This window comes from Passer montanus, unplaced genomic scaffold (genome assembly GCF_014805655.1).
Source record: "Passer montanus isolate IOZ18808 unplaced genomic scaffold, ASM1480565v1 scaffold8, whole genome shotgun sequence".
NCBI classification, from domain to species: Eukaryota; Metazoa; Chordata; class Aves; order Passeriformes; family Passeridae; genus Passer; species Passer montanus.
This window is the reverse complement of record NW_024373256.1, coordinates 3,620,799-3,640,381: the sequence shown is the minus strand read 5'-3', so window position 1 is coordinate 3,640,381 and position 19,583 is coordinate 3,620,799. Positions and strand designations below refer to the sequence as shown.

The 19,583-nt window shown below is 48.0% G+C and overlaps 1 protein-coding gene across 1 annotated transcript; it reads left to right on the top strand.

Moving 5' to 3' along the window:
- Positions 1 to 5,893: 5,893 nt before the first annotated feature.
- On the top strand, positions 5,894 to 18,137 carry LOC120513276 (cytochrome P450 3A29-like). Its single transcript, XM_039732517.1, has 13 exons — positions 5,894 to 6,022; positions 6,860 to 6,953; positions 8,047 to 8,099; positions 9,198 to 9,297; positions 9,693 to 9,806; positions 10,405 to 10,493; positions 11,082 to 11,230; positions 11,705 to 11,832; positions 12,214 to 12,298; positions 12,917 to 13,077; positions 13,249 to 13,475; positions 14,916 to 15,078; positions 17,017 to 18,137. Exons 1-13 carry the CDS (start codon positions 5,952 to 5,954, stop codon positions 17,110 to 17,112), a joined length of 1,530 nt encoding a protein of 509 aa, XP_039588451.1. The 5' UTR covers positions 5,894 to 5,951; the 3' UTR covers positions 17,113 to 18,137.
- The last annotated feature ends 1,446 nt before the right edge of the window (positions 18,138 to 19,583 follow it).

Below are 19,583 nucleotides of genomic sequence, written 5' to 3'. Positions count from 1 at the left end.
AGAAGGGACCAACACCCATGGTGTCACTCAAAGGTAATTCCTGCTTTGTGCAATTTCCAAGGGGTTCTGTGCACCCTTTGTGCTGATGACACACACCCTAGAAAGCAGCTGCAAGGACTTGTTCTTTACCCTGAGCCTCCTTCATCTGAGTTTGTGCCCTTTGTGCATTTCACAGAAGGTGTAGATAAGGCTAAAAGGCAACTTGGGAAAAAGAGCCTGTGTAATATAACCTGGGGCCTCGTGCCAAGAGTAACAAAATGCCTGACAAACACAGGTGACCTCAGCACAGCCCTGCCAAATTGGGAAGGATGAATATCCCACCTGTGGTAGGAGAAAATTGAGGCACAGGCCAGCTTTGCCTGTGGGACCAAGCTGCAGTCTGTGTGGCTGCTATCAGTGTGCCCAAGTGGCCTTGACTGCAATGTCCTCAGCACAGGGCGAAGAAAACACATCTTTCTTACAAAACAGCATGGATAAGTTATTTTTGGGTCTTTATAAATTGTCTGTTTTCCGACACTATCATTCTTACCCTACCAGGGGAACACAACTGACCTAATTAGAGTCTAATTCCAACAGTACAAGGCTCAACTTTTAAATACAAACTTTTTTCAATCTTGAATTATTTTTATGTATGTACAAGCACATCTGATTGGTATGAACCCCAGAGGTGGGGGGCAGGGGAGGAGAAGGACAATGGGAGTCATCAAAGATGCTGATGGTGGGAAAACTGGGATAAACAAGGGTCAATTTTCAGCTGTATTTATGAGACTGACTTAGTCTGCTGGGAGGCTGTATCCTCTGGGATTAAACCTCACAAAACCTGATGGAAATTGGGAAATGTTTCATCCGCCACCATGGGGAGGACTGGCAGAGGAAGGATTCAGTATTTCAATTCTCTGTCCAACAAAAAACATCCAGGGTGATCGATGAGGACACTTTCATTGATCCATAGCTGTCTCCACACCACAGAAGAAATTAAAAGGTGAGAGAAAGATGCTTGTTTTCAATGAAGCCTATTTCACAAAGCCAGCAAGGGTTAATCCAACCAGCCAAATGCTTAGCTTTAGCTGCAATAGAGAAATCCTGTGAGGTTGAATGATAAGCCTCCAGCCATACCTGCTTGGATTCTCAAGGACTGTGCCTGAACATGTTGGGGATGGCTCACATCCAGCAGCTGCTGATAGGGAGTCCACAATGCCAAATGACTCAGGAGCCAAACAGCTTCATCCCTGCCCTGAGTGCATACCCAGAATGTGTCCAGAAAAAACATCCAGAACCCAGGCACTGGAGACAGAAACAATGGACCAAACTCTGCCCTTGGGCAGCGATGTGGCTCTGAGTGCTAGGTCTGGCTGAACAGAGATCCTGACTCCAAAATAGATTCCAGAACAGTGGATTGTTTCTCTTGTGTGTCCTCATGAGATATGGTGGGTTTGGAGGTAAGGGGATGGTGGTAGAAAGGGCTGCATGTCATGTGTTTGGAGATGATGCTTTCAGGGTCATGTCATTATTTTTGTCTTTTCTGGCTTGACTTCTGCTTTGGAGGCAGCTCAGCAGAAATTGAGGTCATTGCAAGTGGTGCAATGACGCTTTCTGAAAAGCACTGGCTGCTTCATGCAGTGAGACTGAGCTACCAGCTGGGAGGTCTGAAAAGCCAGAGTTGTTGCCTGGTACAATGTGAGACAGGCAAAGGAGAAGTTGTCCTTGGAGGAGCTGGTGTCCAAGCATGAGTGGGGAGTGCACACAGCACTGCCCCCGCCGTGCTTTCCAGAATTGGTTTTACACTTTAACACTGGCTGTGGCTTATAATTTTCCATCCTTGCTCAGAAATTATAGAGGAGTGAAAGGGAGATGGGTTTCAGCTGTCGACGCTTCAGGAGCATTCAGCAGCATTGCTGGATGAAAGGAACGGCGTGGTCTTTTTGCTCTGCAGAGGTCTCAGAAATACCCAGGCATGAAGCACTGTGTGGTTTTGGACTTGGTGAGAGGGAAGGCAGAAGCTGGTGCCAGCCCTTGGTCCTCCCCTGGCTGCTGGAGCTCTTTGAGGATGTCATACATCTGGTGCTTTCCCATTTAGTCCTTTCAAGAGGCTCATTTGAGAGCAAGGTTTGTAAGGAAGAGCCAGGAATAAACAGCTCATGATGCTGTTTGTGGGATGAGAGGAAAATAAGAAAGGAATTGTTAATGATGGGACAGTCAGTGAACAAAAGCCTGGTTATTAATGGGGCTGACATTTTGCTATGGCTGTTAGACTGTGTGTGTTCTAACACGACTTTCCCATAGCATGTGGAGGAAAGGAAAACCTTTAGGTCTGTAACACAGCAGCTAATGAGACATTATCTTGCAAATAGATAATAAGCATTATCTTGTTTGCAAGATAACATCTCATTCTCTCTAACAGAGAGCCTGAGATGCAAGGGAGCATCTCCCCTGGGGATGGCCATCCTCCAGTGCTCTGTACTCTTGCAGGACTCCTCTCCTCTTGGCCTCGTTCAGTCCCGCCAGGGAGACAATCGTAAAATCATCTCTCCTTCAGGGACCCTATAGTTAAAATGTTTGTCTCACTCTCTCTCTGAGCTTTTAGAAACTGAAGTTCTGCATGAGTTTTAACACCATCCTCTGTGCCCCAGCAGTTCAGTCACTGCTTTTCCAGTTGATCTAAATCGCATTGTCCCATTTTACTGGTGACTACAGCCAGTTATCACAATTCATGTCTCCTTGCGTTTGTGTTAGCCATGGTGACCATCAGCTTTTGAATCCCCAGGTATCTCAGTTCCTTGGCCACCTGCTCCCCCCCGGCTCTGAGGAGTGCAGCGTGTCGGCACAGCAGAAGGGCTCTGTGCTCCAGGGTGACTGACACAAACACAGGAAGGGTAGCCAGGGCATGAAAGCACTCTGCCATTGCAAAGAGGTGCGGTAGATAACGTGTGAGTTAATATTAAGCTGGGATTGTTGCCTGGCTGGCACAGCAAAAACAAACATTCCAGGAACCACTACAGTGTGAGGGATCACGTGGAGGGCAGGGCCGTGGCTTCAGTGCTGCCCAGGACCATCGCAGACCATGGGGGAAGAGGGTCACACTCAGTTATTCCTCCTCTCCCCAGGGCATAAGAATAAATAATCTTTAAATAGCACTGTGTGCATCCCCAGGGCTCCAGCAAGCCTTTTTAGAGCCCTTGGGATTTGTTATTAATGGGGAAAGCAGTGCCAGTGTGTTGGAGTCAGTAAGAAGGGCGATGTCAGAGAGGCTGAGCCTCTGTGCTCATGACCCACAGGAGGACATTCCTTTTGGACCACTCTGGGTCCTTCATAGGTGCAGGTCTCTAACCCTGGAAACATCACAAGGGCTGTGAACCAGCTCTGCACTGTAATATATAACCACATAGAGCAGCACATCAGAGAGGTCACTGGCATTGATGTGGCTCCTACCAACGGGGTTTAGCAGCTCTCTTGGAGACACCTCCTTTTAATCAGTTATTACCTGAAATGGAAGGGGTGGGGGGGAAGTGACATTTTTGTGAAAGAGGTGAATTAGAAGGTGATGTCAACTTGCAGGCTGCTGCTGTTACTTTTCACTTGTTTTGGCACATCTGCTGCATGAGTGCAGTGGGGAGCACTCATCACTCCCCCTTTCTTAGCACAAGATGTTTTCGCTGGATCACCAGCCTTGGACAGACAAGAGTTGTGTGGCCCAAACAATGGGCAATTTTCTTCCCTTCTCTTAGACAGCAGCCCCTCCCCTGCAGTCCTGTTATGCAATTTGCTTGCCCACAATGCTAAACCCCTTTAAATCTTACAAGAAAAATGATCTGGAGAGCTTTTCCCTCTGCTTGATTCCTCCTGGGTGCCATTTCAGTGATATTCAAGTTAGAAAAATAGTCTCAGTAAGTACAGAGTATACCACCACATTTGGTCTAAAGAGCTGTGTAAGGATAAAAGCATCACTTTAATACATGCAATTTGTATAAAATTATCTGTCAGCAAGTGTTCAGAATGGCCCCACCTGCAGCTCTGAGTCATGGCAGCAATTTTGACTGGGAGGTGGACATTTTATCAACTATGATTTTCCCAGATCTGGAGAGCTGGAGAGACACAGCACTTCAAGAGACCTGGAAAAAAAAAAGAAAACAAAAAAAAACAACCCCAAAGTCTAATTACTAATTTGTTTTGGACAAATTAGTAATTTCCTTGTATGCAAAGATGCTGCACAGTTTATTTACATATTTTGGGGGCTAGCTAACATTCTTATTTTCCTCTGAAGTCTTTCCTTGCTTCAGTTTGTGTGAGAGAGGAGAAAATACTGAACCACAAACCCACTTCCTACTGAGAAATCACAACAGCTGTTAAAAATTATTGGAAAATCAAAGGGTTTGTGTGAGGGAAGAAATGTATCTAATCCCAGCCTGGGAGTTACTGCTCCAGCACCTGTTTTCTCCTCCTGTCTTTCACTGCTGTTCTTTATGTCCTTCTGGTATGGGACCTCTCAAGGAGAAGAAGCAGCCTTTGGATGCAAGAGAAAGGATAACTCCCTGAGTACAGTTGCTTCAAGGTGTCTTAAAAGGGGCAGATCCCATAAAATGGAGAATAAAGTTCCTGTCACAGCATACTGCTATAGCTCAGCTCTTCAGAGCAGCCTGGAGAAGCAGGAATCAGGGATGTGCCTTCATAAAATGGTTAATTGATTACTGCCAGCCAGTGATTATGTGAATCATTGAGCACATCGTGGCTGTGCAATGCTGGAGATGTCTGAGACACTGACCTACCAAAACTAGCAGTGCTGCTGCTCAGCTCTTCCATCTAGGTGTGGGGGTCATGCTGGACCCACTGGCAGCTCAGCACATGCTGCATGTGTGTTATGAGGCAAAATAAATGTTTGGGCAGAGGCAAAATCCACTGCTGGCCTGCAGGCAGAGCCACGTGAGATCTGACTGGCAGGTAATTGCAGAAGCACTTGGGTTTCCTTAAGGCTGAGTATGCCAAAGGCAGGGGAGTAATGTCCGATGCAGGTGAGTGTGATGTAGGGTCCTTGTGATGTCTCCAGGAAACACGGAGAAGGGGACGGTGCTGAACCGGACAGAGTAAGAGATTTGTGGCCCTTCCCAGTGTGATGGGGACAAAGGACACCACATCCTGACCCACCTACACCCACCAGCACGGTGTGTTTGCATACGCTGGAGCTACACTGGCCAGAGGCTCCACTGTATCCCCATACACCTAATGCACTTCCCATTTCTCTGACAGAAAGCAGCCAGCCCAGTGTCTGTGCCTGAGGGGGAAAGTGAGCTGCCTAAAGCCAAATGTCATCATCTTGTGCAACCTGAGAGCAGAGAGAACGCCCGGGGCAGAGGGAATGAGGGAATCCATCCCCAGGTGATGAGGCTGGGGAGTGCTGGAGGTGTGGGCACCGACTGTGGGATCGCCGGGCCCGCAGCACCTCCTGCCCTCACGGCCCTGCCCCGGTGGCTCCCTGGGGCTGGCAGGTCACCCACACAGGCAGAAGGTGAGACTACAAATTATGCTGCCACAGGACTGCATCCTTCAGAGGATCTGCATTTCAGCCTGGGCAGGTGTCTGCCGCAGGTCTGTCTCCTCCAGCCCGTTCCCTCCTGGACCCTCAACAGGAGATACAGGGCATGACACATGGAGGTGGCAGAGCAGGCACAAGGGAAGGTGCGTCTGCACAGACACCCCCGGAGCTGCGACAGACAGGGCACAGGAGCAGCTCCTTGTCCCTCCAGAGGCAGCACGCCCTTTCAGCAGTTTCCAGCCCCAGGGGAGCGGGGACCGACACCTCGATCCTGGAGAACCCCGCTCCCGGGGGACGCGCCCGGGGCCCGGCCCTGAGGCACCGAGCGGGCGGGGAAGCGCCGCCTCCCTCACGTGATGGCGGGCACGGGCACAGGCCGGGGCCGGGGCGCGGCAGTGGCAGAAGTGGGCGGACGGCGGGCACCATGCAGCTCCTGCCCAGCCTCTCCCCCGTCACCTGGCTGCTCCTCGTCGCCCTCCTGTGCCTCGTGGCCCTGTAAGTAGAGGCCGCTCCCCGGGAGAAGAGCCCGGTGCCAGTGGGGTTCGAGTGAATCAGCGCTGAAAGCACCCGGGGCCCCCGCGCTGCCCTCAGGGCACAGCCAGGGCTGCTCAGGGCGGCTGCGGGGCCCCGCTGCCAGCGGGAAGGAGCGAGCTGGGCTCGGCGGGGAGGGAAATTAAAGGAAATACTTGATTTGTTTTAACTTTTCCCAGTTCGGAACTTCCGGTTGTTTAAAGACAGCAGCGCCCGTGGCGTCCTTGGGCTGTGCCAGCTGGGAGCAGCGCAGGGCGATGCCGGAACTGCTGCCAGCAGAACCCCCCCGATTAAATAGTTCTGTTGGCAAAAATTCGGCTTATATGGCTCAGGGGAGCTGTAATGAGCTATACAGGCAAAAACTTAATTTTGCTGTGGTAATTTATGTCCCTGCCGTGCCGCTGTAGCGCGGCCACCTGAGCATCGCAGGAGGTCTTTGCAAAGACAAACACAAGGGCACGCCTCAACTTCAGAACTCAGTCGCTCCACGATCTCTCCTGAGTCACCTGAGCCACACTTGTCTGAGCTGGGCAGCTAAACGAGGCCCTGAGTAAAGCCCTAAGTTGTCCTGGTTTGCTTAGGCTGGGCTGCAGCTCCTTTCAGCCCTTGTCTTCCATCAAACCTACCCCAAGTCATCCGGCATTTATTGCAAAGAGTCTCCTCAGCAGGGCTGCTGCTGGTCCACAATGTCAGCTTTCCCTAAGTGACAGAAACCAGTTATTTGATCAGTTCCCTGTGCTCAGGAAGAAGGATATTCTCTTTTTATTGCTTAAGAGCTTCTCATGTGCTCTTTGTTGGCAGCTATGGGATATGGCCCTACCGGACCTTCAAGAAGCTGGGCATTCCTGGCCCACGGCCTCTGCCCTTTGTGGGAACTTTCCTGGAGTACCGGCATGTGAGTACCAGCAGCTGCTGCTCTGTAGTGTCTTAGATCCTTCTTGTGGCTGGGGCTGTTTTCCCCATTCTTTGAGCATCTTTCTTTTTTCCTTGATTCAGTCAGATGAAAATCCTACTTTTTGGTAGGAAGCTCTTTGGGCACACGGAGAATGTAAAAGTTCAGGCTGACCTGAACTTTTCGTGCTGTATTTTGAAACTGCTTTGTAATTTAATTTTTTTGTTTCTCCCTGTGTTTCTACCCACTCTCGAGCAACTGAAGTTCTGTTGGAAACAAAAAAAAGTATTGGAGAGATTCCTAAGACTTGCTGTTTTCTGGGATCTGGATGTTTCTTTGCCCTTCTTATCACCAACATGAAGAGGCTGAATTAGCCCCAGAAATGCTTCATCCAACCACTTACTTGTGGGGCAGCCTGAGACTAAGCCAGACAAATACATTTTTAAATAAAACTCAAACATTATCAAGCTACCAAACATCATCAAATAGCAAGGCAGTAGCTGATCACAGGTAACTGATTGCAAATGCAGAATAAGTGTATTGGCTTCAATAAAAGAGGTGTTTTACTTGTAGTTGCTGGGTTCACATCAATTGTGTTGCTCTTACTAATGGTTTAGTGACCCTTATGTGTCTCGTAAGTTTCATTGTTACATGTAACATCAGTTAAAACCTGATGGAAACAAAATAAAAATCTGTGTTCAGTTACAGAGGAAGATCGTATGAGGAAGAGACAGCAGCAGCTCTAACTTGTTGAGCAGAAGGTGAAAGGACACCCTGGGATCCAGTTCTGCCTCCTAACTCTGCTCACTAAAACTTTGTACCCTGTCATACCTTGTCTTCATTATATTTTTAGATCGTGTTGGCTGGTGGAATTTGAAAGTGCCTTTTTATTTTTTCAATCTCTGCTCTCTTTTTTCTCTCCAATGCAAATGTCCCCTAAGCATCTACATGATGCTTAAGAAGACCATGCACCTCCCAGCCTCAACCTCTGCCACTTACAATGGGGCTGTGAGATGCAGCTGTGTGCTGACAGCTGTGGCCTGCTTTGATCACTTTTCAGCAGCAACCTGTTCATTTGTCCTTTCTTCTTTTCCAGGGAGTCCGCGATTTTGATCAGAAATGCTTTGAAAAGTATGGAAAAATCTGGGGGTGAGTTTCTACAGAACAAAACTACCAGTTTGGGGTGCTCCACAGCCCCAGAATAGAATGGGAAAAGTTACATTGATGTTATATTCCTCAGTACTGTAATTCCAGCAGTGACAGCCTGGGATAATCAAGGATTAGCGCTGGGAAAGTCTCCACCCATCTCTACAAGGCTTTCTCCTGCTGGGATTTCAGTGTGGTGTGGGGCTGGGATGGTGATGGCCAGTTTATGGGGTCATTTCTTTGCATAAGCTTTGAAAATCACCTCCACTGCTTGGTGTCAAACTGAGCCTCCTGCCTTTGAAGCTGCTCTTCTGTGTCTGGAGCAGAAAGCAAGCTGCAGGCTGCCACGGTGTTTTTCATCTTGCTCCCTGCTTCTCCCAGAGCTGGGGCACAAGCTACCTTTCAACCTGCCTCCCTGCTCCCTGCACAGTGCTTGTTTTATGCAGGGGCCTCTTATCATGCTTCCACTGAGAACCTCTCAAACCAAAACAAAATTGCTCTGCAAAAAAAATCCTGGGAGGCTTCATGAAACCTGGTGCATTTTTTCAAAAGATTAAATGTTTGCAAGCTTCTTGAAGATGGCAGCTTCCCTCAGCTGTGGCCCAGGGCTCCCTGCCCTTTAGCCCACACCATGGCTTTTAAGTTTTTCTGTCTCTGTTGATTGGAAAATGGAAGAGACAGATGAGGTTTTCACCTCTCAGTGCCTTGTAGGCCAGGCAGGAAATCTCTTTACTCCCCAGGTAGATTGTTTGGTGTGGATTTCTTGTCTCCAGCCATCAGTAGTGGAAACAGCTCAGACAGCCAAGAGCAGGGGATCAACATTGTGGCAAAAAGCTGCCTTTTATCTAAATCCACACAGCTTTGGCAACTCTTCAGTACCACAGACAATTGCTAGAAATGCTCGTGCTGCCCATGTTTGTCACTGTAGTTCCCTTTCTCCTCTTTCACTACATAATAAACAAGTTCCAACCTCATCCTTCCAACTGTTCTGTCAGAGGGCCCAAACCCTTTGTGCCATGGCTCTGGCCATGGGTAGAGCAGGCTGCTTTTGCTCCAGCTGACCATGAAGGATGGACTGACTGAGGGTTTCTGTTGGCTTAGGATTTATGATGGCAGGCAGCCTGTGCTGGCTGTTTTGGACCCCATCCTCATCAAAAACATCCTGGTGAAAGAGTGCTACAGCATTTTTACTAATCGCCGGGTAAGTACCTAGTCCTGTGCTTTGCTGTCCAGTATAGGGCACATGCAGCAAGAAAGAAGGAGTTTCTTCTTAGTTTCTATTTTCCTCTGAGCCCTTCAGCAAGTACTTGCTCTCTGATGTGCTCCAGTTTATTGATGGTACCAACATCAAGACTCTGCTGGGGAGGTGTAGGGGCCACTCTGGCTGGGACATTGGGCCATCAGCCTGGATGTGCCCTAGGGGCTGATGTTATTTATGACTCTTAGACTTTTGTTTCCCTTTTTGTTGTTTGCTGGTTGAGGTAGAGCTGACATGACTTCAGGGGCTGAGTCAACACTCAGTGGAAGGCTTTTCTTTGCATTTCTGTCGCATGGAAGGGGGCTGTAAACCTTCACCTCTCCTGTTCCCCTGTGCAGAACTTTCGTCTGAATGGGATCCTGGGGTCAGCCCTCAACGTGGCTGAAGATGAGCAGTGGAAAAGGATTCGTACCGTGCTGTCTCCAACCTTCACCAGTGGGAAGCTGAAGGAGGTAAAGCACAGGCCACTGGTACTTTGCATCCATAGCTGGAGGAGAACTGAGCTGTTTCTGAGTGCAGACTTTTCCCTCAAATGGGGAAGTCACCCTGTTTGCCAGGACCACATCCATGAGCACCTGCATTGTTGGTACCATTCAGCAATGCAGTGTCTGGCTGCCATCCCAGGGAGGGAGTCAGGAGAAGGGGGTGGGGGATGAAACAGCACACGAGGCATTGCAAGCTGAGGCTGTTGGTCCTGTGGCCTGTATGTTCATCCTGCTAAACACATCACTCACACCAGGCTTGTCCATTTTCCATGCACCCAGGAGCCATGTTCATCCCAGCTGGAGTGGATGCTAAGCTGGAGTGGGAGCTGTGTGTGGATTTTTGAAGGAGAACCTTGCTCAGTCCTAGTCAGATGAGCTCTCTGGACAGGTTGTTAAGATGAGAGAAAGCAGTGACTGAGGCCTGGAAATGAGACCTTCCCCTTGCTTGCCCTTCCTCCCCAAGCCAGATGTGTAAAATGGCAAGTGGCAGATGGCAGTGTGGCCCAGCCTTGTTTGGTGGCAGGGAAAGAGTCAACAGTGCTTTCTGCTTTGGTTTGCATTTCAGATGTTCCATATCATTAATCACTATGGTGAAAAATTAGTGAAAAACATTGAGAAGAAAGTGGCTAATGACGAGTTTGTGGCTGCAAAGGAGTGAGTAATTGTGTGGGGCTGACAGGAAAGGGTTTGTATTCAGTGTGGGGAAGGGACTGTTCTGAAGAGCCTTTTCCATGCTGCAGCATGAATCCCTTGTCAGCTATGGAAGCAAACTCCACAGCAGTCATGGGCATGGCATGTTCCTCAGCAGTGGGCTTGCTGTGCTCTGCTCTGCTCAAATGGCAGAGCTGTGCTCTTTTCCCATTTCATTTTACTGGGGATGCATTTTGAGATAGGAAGCATTTCCCAAAGTTTTTCTAGAAGCTGCACAAGATACAGTATTTTTGGGTGTCATTTTTGCAATCTCTTTTACAGATGAAAATCAGAATGTAGTCATTGTTACCTGAGACTGCAGTGCTTTCCAACTACAGCTTAGGTTTTTGAAGCTTAGAAAAGTTGGGGGAATTAATGCAGTGAGGAAACTTCAAAAATAAAATGATGGTTACTGCCAGATCAGGACAGACCTACTATGCTAGGATTGTGCATTAAGAGAGATTCCTTCTCACAGGGATTGTTCCTAGATGGGCTCTTATTTACTGCTGTGGTTCAGTTCATCTCATTCACTCTCTCTTCTTCTCTACTCAGCATTTTTGGAGCTTACAGCATGGATGTGGTGACCAGCACTTCTTTCAGTGTCAATGTTGACTCCATGAACAACCCCAATGACCCTTTTGTCGCCAACATTAAGAAATTTCTCCAATTCAGTTTCCTAAGTCCTCTCTTCTTACTCTTAGGTATGACAAACCTCATCTCATATAGCCCTGAATCAATGTCAAAGGTGCTGCATTTTCTGTAAGCTCCCTTAGTAGTTTTGAGTCCTTTTTGCCATATGGGAGATGCTCAACACTTTGCAGGATTAGATTTACAGTCTCAGATCTGCAGAAATACTTCCCCAAGGAAACCACAGCCAGGATTTTTACAGCTCATGTGGATCTTGGCAGCATCCTCCTATGAGGAGAGACCCTGTTTGCAGAGATGGTGGAGAGCTGCTCTATCAGAGAGCTGCACTTAGTGTGGTATTGTGGTCATAAAGTAACGTGGAGGAGGTTCTCAAGTGCTGTTGCATCCCAATCATGGTTAGGTAAAAAGAGATGGAGGCAACAAAAAGGGTTGAGGTCCAGATGTACTGCTCTTTTCTATGCTTCGGGCCAGTTTTGATTTTCTCAGGGCCCCTTTGAGCTCAAGTTTGGTCTCTTCTTTCCTTTTAGTGTTGTTCCCCTTTGTTACCCCTGTGCTGGAAAAGATGAAGGTGACTCTGTTACCCTCAGACGTCATGGAGTTCTTCAAGAATGTCTTCACAAAAATAAAGAAGGAACGGGAAAAGGGCAGCAGCATGGTGAGTCAGCCTAGGTGGCCTCTTCAGGAAAAGTCCTGAGTGCAGCAGGAATCTGGTGGCATCTTCAGAAGCTGTGGTGTGTCACCTGCTCTCCAAGCTCACCAAACCCGAGAAAGGCCGGAACCACAGCCTGCCTGGGGGTCCAAGTGGAGAAAGTATCTGTGTTCCTGGAGGGTCTGTAGTCCAGACCTCATCATGTACTGAAGCCGTGAGCTGTGAGTGGAGCAAAGGGACTTGTGCTGGACAAGGTTTGCCTCCTCCCCACCCACATCTTCTCTGCCTGTGAGCTGTGAGTGGAGCAGGTGTCTCAGCAAGGGACTTGTGCTGGACAAGGTTTGCCTCCTCCCCACCCACATCTTCTCTGCCTCTGTTTCTCCTCAGGACAGGGTGGATTTCCTGCAGCTCATGATTGAATCGCAGAACTCACATGATGGCTCCAAGTCTGCTGAGACCAACTTGGACAAAAGTATGTCTTGAGATGTGTCTTCCTCTCAGCAGAAAGCAGTAGATCCTTATCCATTTAAAAGGGAAGCAGGGAGAGGATTTTAGCTGTTAATCCCATGAAAGATTCAGGGTCTTAGTAGTGGGGCCATAATGATATTTATCACAGGTCAGCCATATTTGTATTGTATCTCGTTTCCTGGGATAACTTCTGAGGTGTGTTTTTGCAACAAAGAACAAAAAGAGTGAATTTTCTTACTTTGTTGTCTCTGATGGGCAGCAATGTTGGCTGTATATCGACAAGCACACAAACCAGGTATGCTCACCTGTGAGCTCATCTCTGTTCCCTATCCTAGGTAAAGTGTAAGAAGATAAAGGCTCAGCCAAGGCATAGTCCTGATCTGTCAACTCAAGGCAGAATGCTTTTAAACCTTTGAGGTGCCAGGACAGGGTATTTGTAGGACACACTGCACTGCATCCTGCACCCCTTTGTGGTACCAGAGGGTAAGCTGGATGTTTCTTTTACCAAATGTTGTGTAGCTAGGAGTAGCATTACCTAGACTGGTGACTGGGATCCTGAATTCCCAAGAGTTAATTACTGTAATTTTCAGCTTCTTGTATGTGCTTCTATGCCTTTTTTCAGCATTAAGTGATGAGGAGATTCTGGCCCAGGCTCTTATCTTTGTCTTTGCTGGTTATGAGACCACCAGCTCCACCCTCAGCTACGTAGCCTACAACCTGGCCACCCACCCTGACGTGCAGCAGCGACTCCAGGACGAGGTCGATGCACACCTGCCCAACAAGGTGAAGGAGGGTGGGAAGGTGCTGGGCTTGTTCCCACCTGCCTTGCAAACCCAGGTTGGAAACAGAGTGGCAGAGGTGCTGGCACTGAGATTCCCTTTCCCTGGAAGCACTGGGGGGCTGTAGGGGTGGCAGTTGCTGTGCTGTGTTCTCAGTCCTCCCATTCTCTCCCAGGCCACTCCCACGTACACTGCCATCACTCAGATGGAGTACTTGGATATGGTGGTGAACGAATCCATCCGGCTCTACCCCGTCGGGGGCCGGCTCGAGAGGGTCTGCAAGAAGACTGTGGAGCTCAATGGAGTGACTATTCCAGAGGGAATGGTGGTCCTGATCCCAGCCTTTGTGCTGCACCGCGACCCGCAGTACTGGCCAGAGCCAGACGAATTCAGGCCTGAGAGGTGAGGGCCACAGGGGGGATAGCTGCATGCTCAACCTCAGCCCTGGGAGTGGGAATGGCAGCAAAAGTGGGGAATGCATGATTATAACATTTAAATTAGGCATTTATCATTGTCTGACATCTAGTCCCAGCATTACCGTGAGGGGAGTTTTATGATCTACATCCATAAACTGTGCATGGAATTTAATTAACTGCATTGAAGGGAGCAACAGTGAGAGCAGCTCCCAGCAGCTGTAACACTGAGGGGTTTATGGCCAGATATTAAAGCAAGAGCCATTGGGTGACTGGCACAATGCCCTGCAAATCAGCAGTGGAAGGGCAAAGATGGGTAGGAAATAAAACTTAATTTTTAACTCAAGCTCTGAAGCAATCTTTGCTTAGGCGCTCTGTCAGACCCTACAAAATGATGCAATAGCCCAAGGCAGACCTAGGATACCATGAACCTGGTCACCTTCAGGTGGCCACCAAGACATTGATGCTTGGTCCAGAGAGAGCAGGACCAGACCTCTGCCCTTGCACCAAGAGCTGAAATACCTCTGGAAACTAATCCTGATGTGGGAACATTGTGACCTTAGAGACAAAACATGGCAGTGGTATCAGGCAGAAGCACCTGTGAAGCCTGTGGTCACCTTGTGTTGGATTCAGAAGGAAACACCCAAATACAAGTGCTCTGGCAATAGGCCAGGCTACACCAGTTGCTCCAGTAGCCACATCCTTATTCCAGTTGTCAAACTTGGCATGGATAGCTGCACAGGAGCTCTTTAGGGCTCACTTGCCTTGCTGGGAGTTCATCAGAGGGATGTGCTGGTGTCTCACTACTGAGATACTTCACTTCTGACTTAGCATAGCTGAGGTTTGTACCTCGTGCACTGGGAATGAAAAGCTTTCTGACATGAAAACCAACTGATCACTAAGAAGTATTACTGAAAATGCTCAGTGGCAAATTTGTCTGTGAAACTGATTGTTCTTCCCTGTTTTTCATGATGAGGGAAGGAGTGGGGCTGGCATGTCTCAAAAGCAGCCCTGCCTTTAGTCACGCAGGGGGAGAACATCTTTGTGTTTGCACAGTCCTTTGATCTACAGGGAAGCTGTGGAGCTGTAGACCTGTGTGGTTTAGGGTTTGAAATCTGGGTTCAGTTTTGGAGCTGAGAGAGAGTTCTGAGAAAAGAACAGTTATGAAATCCATTAGTGTATTTCAGGTATTCCCAGGACACCCAGTGCACCTGGATTTGCACAACCAAGTCTGAGCATTGGGATGAAAGCAGAGGCATAACATATCTATTGAGACAGAAATAAGGGACTTAGCTTCTAATATGCACAGAAACACAAAAAGCTTTTCCCTTACCAGACCCCTCATTACTTCAGTTTTGGAAGCTAACACATCCTGCAACAGAGTGGCTCTTGCTAACTTGTTTTTGGGTTTTTTTTTTGTTACAATCAGGTTCAGTAAAGAGAACAAAGAGGGTATTGACCCCTACACCTTCCTGCCATTTGGGGCTGGCCCCAGGAACTGCATAGGGATGAGGTTTGCTCATCTTGTTGTGAAAGTGGCTGTGGTTGTCCTGTTGCAGAACTTCTCATTCAGACCCTGCAAAGACACACCGGTGAGGATGTGGGGTGATGTCTCTCATTGTCTGCCCCTTACTCCCTCTGAGATGGTCCTACTGTCACATGAGTATAACTATTTAAATCTTCTCCCTTAATTGTAAGGGGTCACCACAAGTTACTTATGCTTTTTTAAAAAAGCCTCTACAGAAGCATATTTAATGTTGGTGGGACGTTTTAGGCTGAAGTGCCTGAAGTCCTGTGCCTCTCTTTGGGTGCACCTAAATTGTGGGGTGCTCTCTCCCCCACAGTGCACTGTTGGTCTGTTTGACCCAGCTTAGGAAGACCCTGCTCCAGAGGGAGGAAGAGAATATCCCATAGCCCGTGCCAAAGCTGTGTTTTGCAACACAAACATGGCTATTCTCTGTGGGACATCCCAAGACACCAAAATTAATATCTTATGACCCAGGGAAGTCCCTGAAAGGTAGCAGTTTTCAAGCAAGCACAATATGGGTTAAGTTTGAATTGGTGACCCTCTCCCTCTTTGGGGCTATGCAGGATCCCACCAGGCTTTGGTTTTACCCAGGATCCCAGTGAATGCTGCATACAGCACTGATGGGATGGGCCTTGCAGGGTGGGAGTGTTTGACATGAAATAAATGCAGGAGCTGTTGGAAATGATGTGTCAGTCCAGCCCTGCTGAGAGCACAGCAGCTCCTGTGCCTCAGGCACGCAGCACCACAGTGTTCCCAGCCTGACCCAGCTCCCTGCACTCACTGCTGCAAAAGGCTGGGCCATTATTACATTCTGTTGGTGAGGAGAGCTTGGGAAATCAGAGCAGAGGGGGCAACAAGTCACTCAAAGGACGTTTGTTGTAAGAAACAGAAAAGTCCTTATTAAATTATTACTTGGCACGGGTGCTCAGCTGGAATCTCTGCAGATTCAGATTGCAGCTCAACTGGTAACCTGGAGGTGAAAGACTGTAATAGTCCATTAACAATGCAGTGACCTATCCACCCTCCCCCAAGTCTAATGACATTTTTCTAGTCCTCTGCAATCCATAAAATTGATTCTTTTTATAACTGCCTTTAATTAAAAGGAGACAAGTTAAATATGTATTGTATTATTGGTGCCCATAGGTTTATGGGGCTCTTTCAGCCCTTTTTTCTACAGAAGGTGTCATGTACATCAGAGTGGGAGGGAAAATTTCATGCTGGAACATCCCTTTGGAACATGTGTATGGAAGCTGCAGCCTCCTCTCACTGCTCCACTGATGGCACATTGGGCTCCAAGCCATATTGCTTAAATTTCCTGAAACAAAGCTTACTGGGGTATGGGGGTGAATGTGGCCTGTTGGGCTGGGGGTGTGCCACCCTTGTCCTGCTGGGGATAGAGGGAGCTGGGATATGAGCAGCATCCATTGGTGGGGGAAGACTTAAAACACACTTCCCTCCCTGCAATATGATTCCTCTAAAACCAGCTTTAAATGTTTCTAAAGAGATTCCCAGCCTTTCGTGTTGAGGATGCTTTTGCTTTCCTACTTGGTCTGAGCAGCGATTTTAGTTTTGCTCTTCCTGGAGAGCTTATTGCTCCTCCAGCTCCCATTGTGATCTAGCTGCCCTTAGTACTGACACACTTGTGCACTAAACAAAATGGCACTGCATGCCCCATTTAGCTGCAGCAAACCCTGGCTGGGGTTTGGCTGCTCTTCCCTCCATGTGCAGCCTGTTGATCAGTGCACTGAGCTCTTTGTACCATGCCATGTGAAAGGCAGAGATCACTGACCAGTTTATCCAAGAGCTGAGGGCTGTTAAACACCTGCTGGTGGCTGCTTTGCATGAGCAATAGTGATGGTCCTGCTGTAAGTACACCTGTGAGCTGGGAAATGCATTGAAAACAAGTGGTAGCTGGGATGTGTGTGAGCTGTAGGGCTCCTGTTGTCCTGTCTGTCCTTTCTCCCAGCTGATGTGGCTGTTTCGTTGTTTTTCCCTCCTCAAGATCCCACTGGTCCTGGATTCAAAAGGTTTCATGCAGCCAAAGAAGCCCATTGTCCTGAAGATGGTCCCCAGAGCCCAGGCTGACCTGAAGAAGTGAAGGAAGCAGGAACAGAGCAAGAGACTTTTATTTAATGGTGCCTCCTCCAGCTCTTGAGAGGAGACCAGATTAATGTGTGAGCTGTAGGAATGTCAGGGGGGCAGCCCCCCCCTATTTCATGGGGGTTTGGCCCAGCACAATTACATGAGCATTATTCTAATGAACATGAGCCCCAGGTCCTGCTGTCCCCAATCACAATAGGCATTTTGCAAGACATTTGCACTCCAGTTATTTGGGCATTTTTTTCTCTCTTTCTGAAGAGGCACTTTTCTAAGCAATTTGATTCCAGACACTGTCAGTCTCTTCTGGCAGTGTAATTTAAATCAAGATGGGGAGAGCAAATTGCACATAGTTAAGTAATGCTGCCATTGCTCCTGTTCCCTCTGCCTGCTGGGTGATTCTGTGTGTCTCCTGGTTTTATTCTCCTGGGAATGCAGAGTTGTCCAAGGGCGTTTCCTTAGCTCTGTGCTATGACCCTGACAAGTGTTAAAATGGTCACAGGACCAAATGCCTGCAGCAGATTTTCTGATGCTGATTTATTTAGATTTTGGTATGCTTTTAGATGGCTTTTGTGTGATTCCAAGTGCACATGGGTTAACTGAAGGAGCCCAGAGAGCAGTCCCCTAAGGACTGGAGATTTGCAGAGTGGGAGAGAAGTGTCCCACATGTGTTTCTTGATTGTTTGCTTATTTTATCATGGGCATGCAGCCACCTGCCATGGGAGGGATTGTCAACACAGACACCATCCATACTGCTATCATGACACATTTTAGTCTGATTTATATTAAGCCACTGTAAGACCAACTTAGCTAAATTAATAATTATGCAGGATGCAGCACTGAGAGCCTTCAGAAGTCCTGGACAATCCTGTCTGGAAGAAAGGTGCCTTTGCCTATTGAAAGCTTCAAAATCTTGCCAAACTTTGTAATTTTTGTTCACTCTAGAATTTCATATTATTCCTCCAAAAAGTGCTGCAGGAATACTAACTGCAATAAAAAGTTCACTTGCCTCTTGTGTCCAGCTGATGCCAGTCTCTGCTGCTGTGCTTTCTCCATACACAAGTGACTCCATCTGTAGATCTCATAAGCCTTTGGCCAGGTGATGAAAACTTTTTTTATCCTGGATGAATCCCTGTGGGTTCCATAAATCCTAAGAGCTGCTCCTGGACGTGCAGAGCTGAAGGTACAGCAGCCCAAAAGGAACAGCTGAGCAGAATCATGGAGGGTATGAAGTGATTCCTATTGCAAAAGGAATTTTATTCACTACATAGCAGTTTTTATATTTCTTTTATATTCTTCTTTTATAGAGGGAGATAGATTATACATATGTTATTATATATTCTTTTCATACTTACTTTCTATATTTTTTAGGAATTGAGTAGAAAACCTCAGAAGGGATATAATAACCTTTCTGCAGTAAATTAAATTCCCCAGTGCAAGACACCTTTGACTGGAAGTGTAGAGGAGGAGTGAGGCTGCTTCTCTAGAGAGTCATCAATGAGCTGGGTGAGAGGGTCAGAAAATTCCCAGCAGCTCAGGCAGCCATGGCTTGCCCTTCTGCCCTCATCACCTGCAACTCCCTTCTGCCACCAATGTCCAAAAGTGACAATCTATCTTTGTTTTCAGCTGCTGCTGTCCTCTTTTCCAAAGTCAAGGCAGGGTGACACACATGGAGTAAATGTACAGGCAGTCAGACCCCTGGAGGACAAACAGCTGAAAAGTGCCTGTACCATCACAGTAGTTCATAAAAAGGGGCATAGAAAGTCCTCTGCCTTGAGAAGTGACCAAGAAGATGAGGGTGACAAAGTCACCTGCAGTGTCACAGGGATGAATTAATGATCTTGCTGGGGCAAAGGCCAGAGCTTGCCCAGTGGCAGTGAGAAAAGGGTTTTGCCTCCTCACCCCATGCCCATGTTGGAATTAATCACACAGAAATGTCAACACTACAGGAAAACATCCTTCAGGATAATCTCTCTCACAAAGCTGCTTAACATTTTGGAAATATACAGTTCACTTGGAGGTGTCAAAGGGTTCCAGCCCCTCTCATGTCTGTTCAAAGGCATCTTCATCTGCTGCACCCTGTGCCAAGGGAGCAGAGCTGGGCTGGGAACGCTGCTGAACCTGCAGAGAGGTGGACACAGCACTGCCTCATCCCCCAGCACCTGCTGGGGCTCTGCCAAGGGACAAAACTGGAGTTCTGTCACCTCTCATCTTTGTTGTGCTGAATGTTGTGCTTAAGAGCAGGAAGCACATATCTATATGGGTTCCCGAGTGTCCTAGAGGGAGGTTTGCCAACAGATTTGGCTTTGGGGAGTGGTTTGGGTGAGATCTTGCAGTGGGGAAATGCTTGGATGCTGAATTCTCCAGCAGGTTCAGTACCTGGGATGCTGTTTCTTGGGTTTGTTCCAGACTGAGCAGCTGTCTGGGAGCTGTTTGGTGTCAACCCTTTCTGGTCTGATTTCCAGAGGTAAC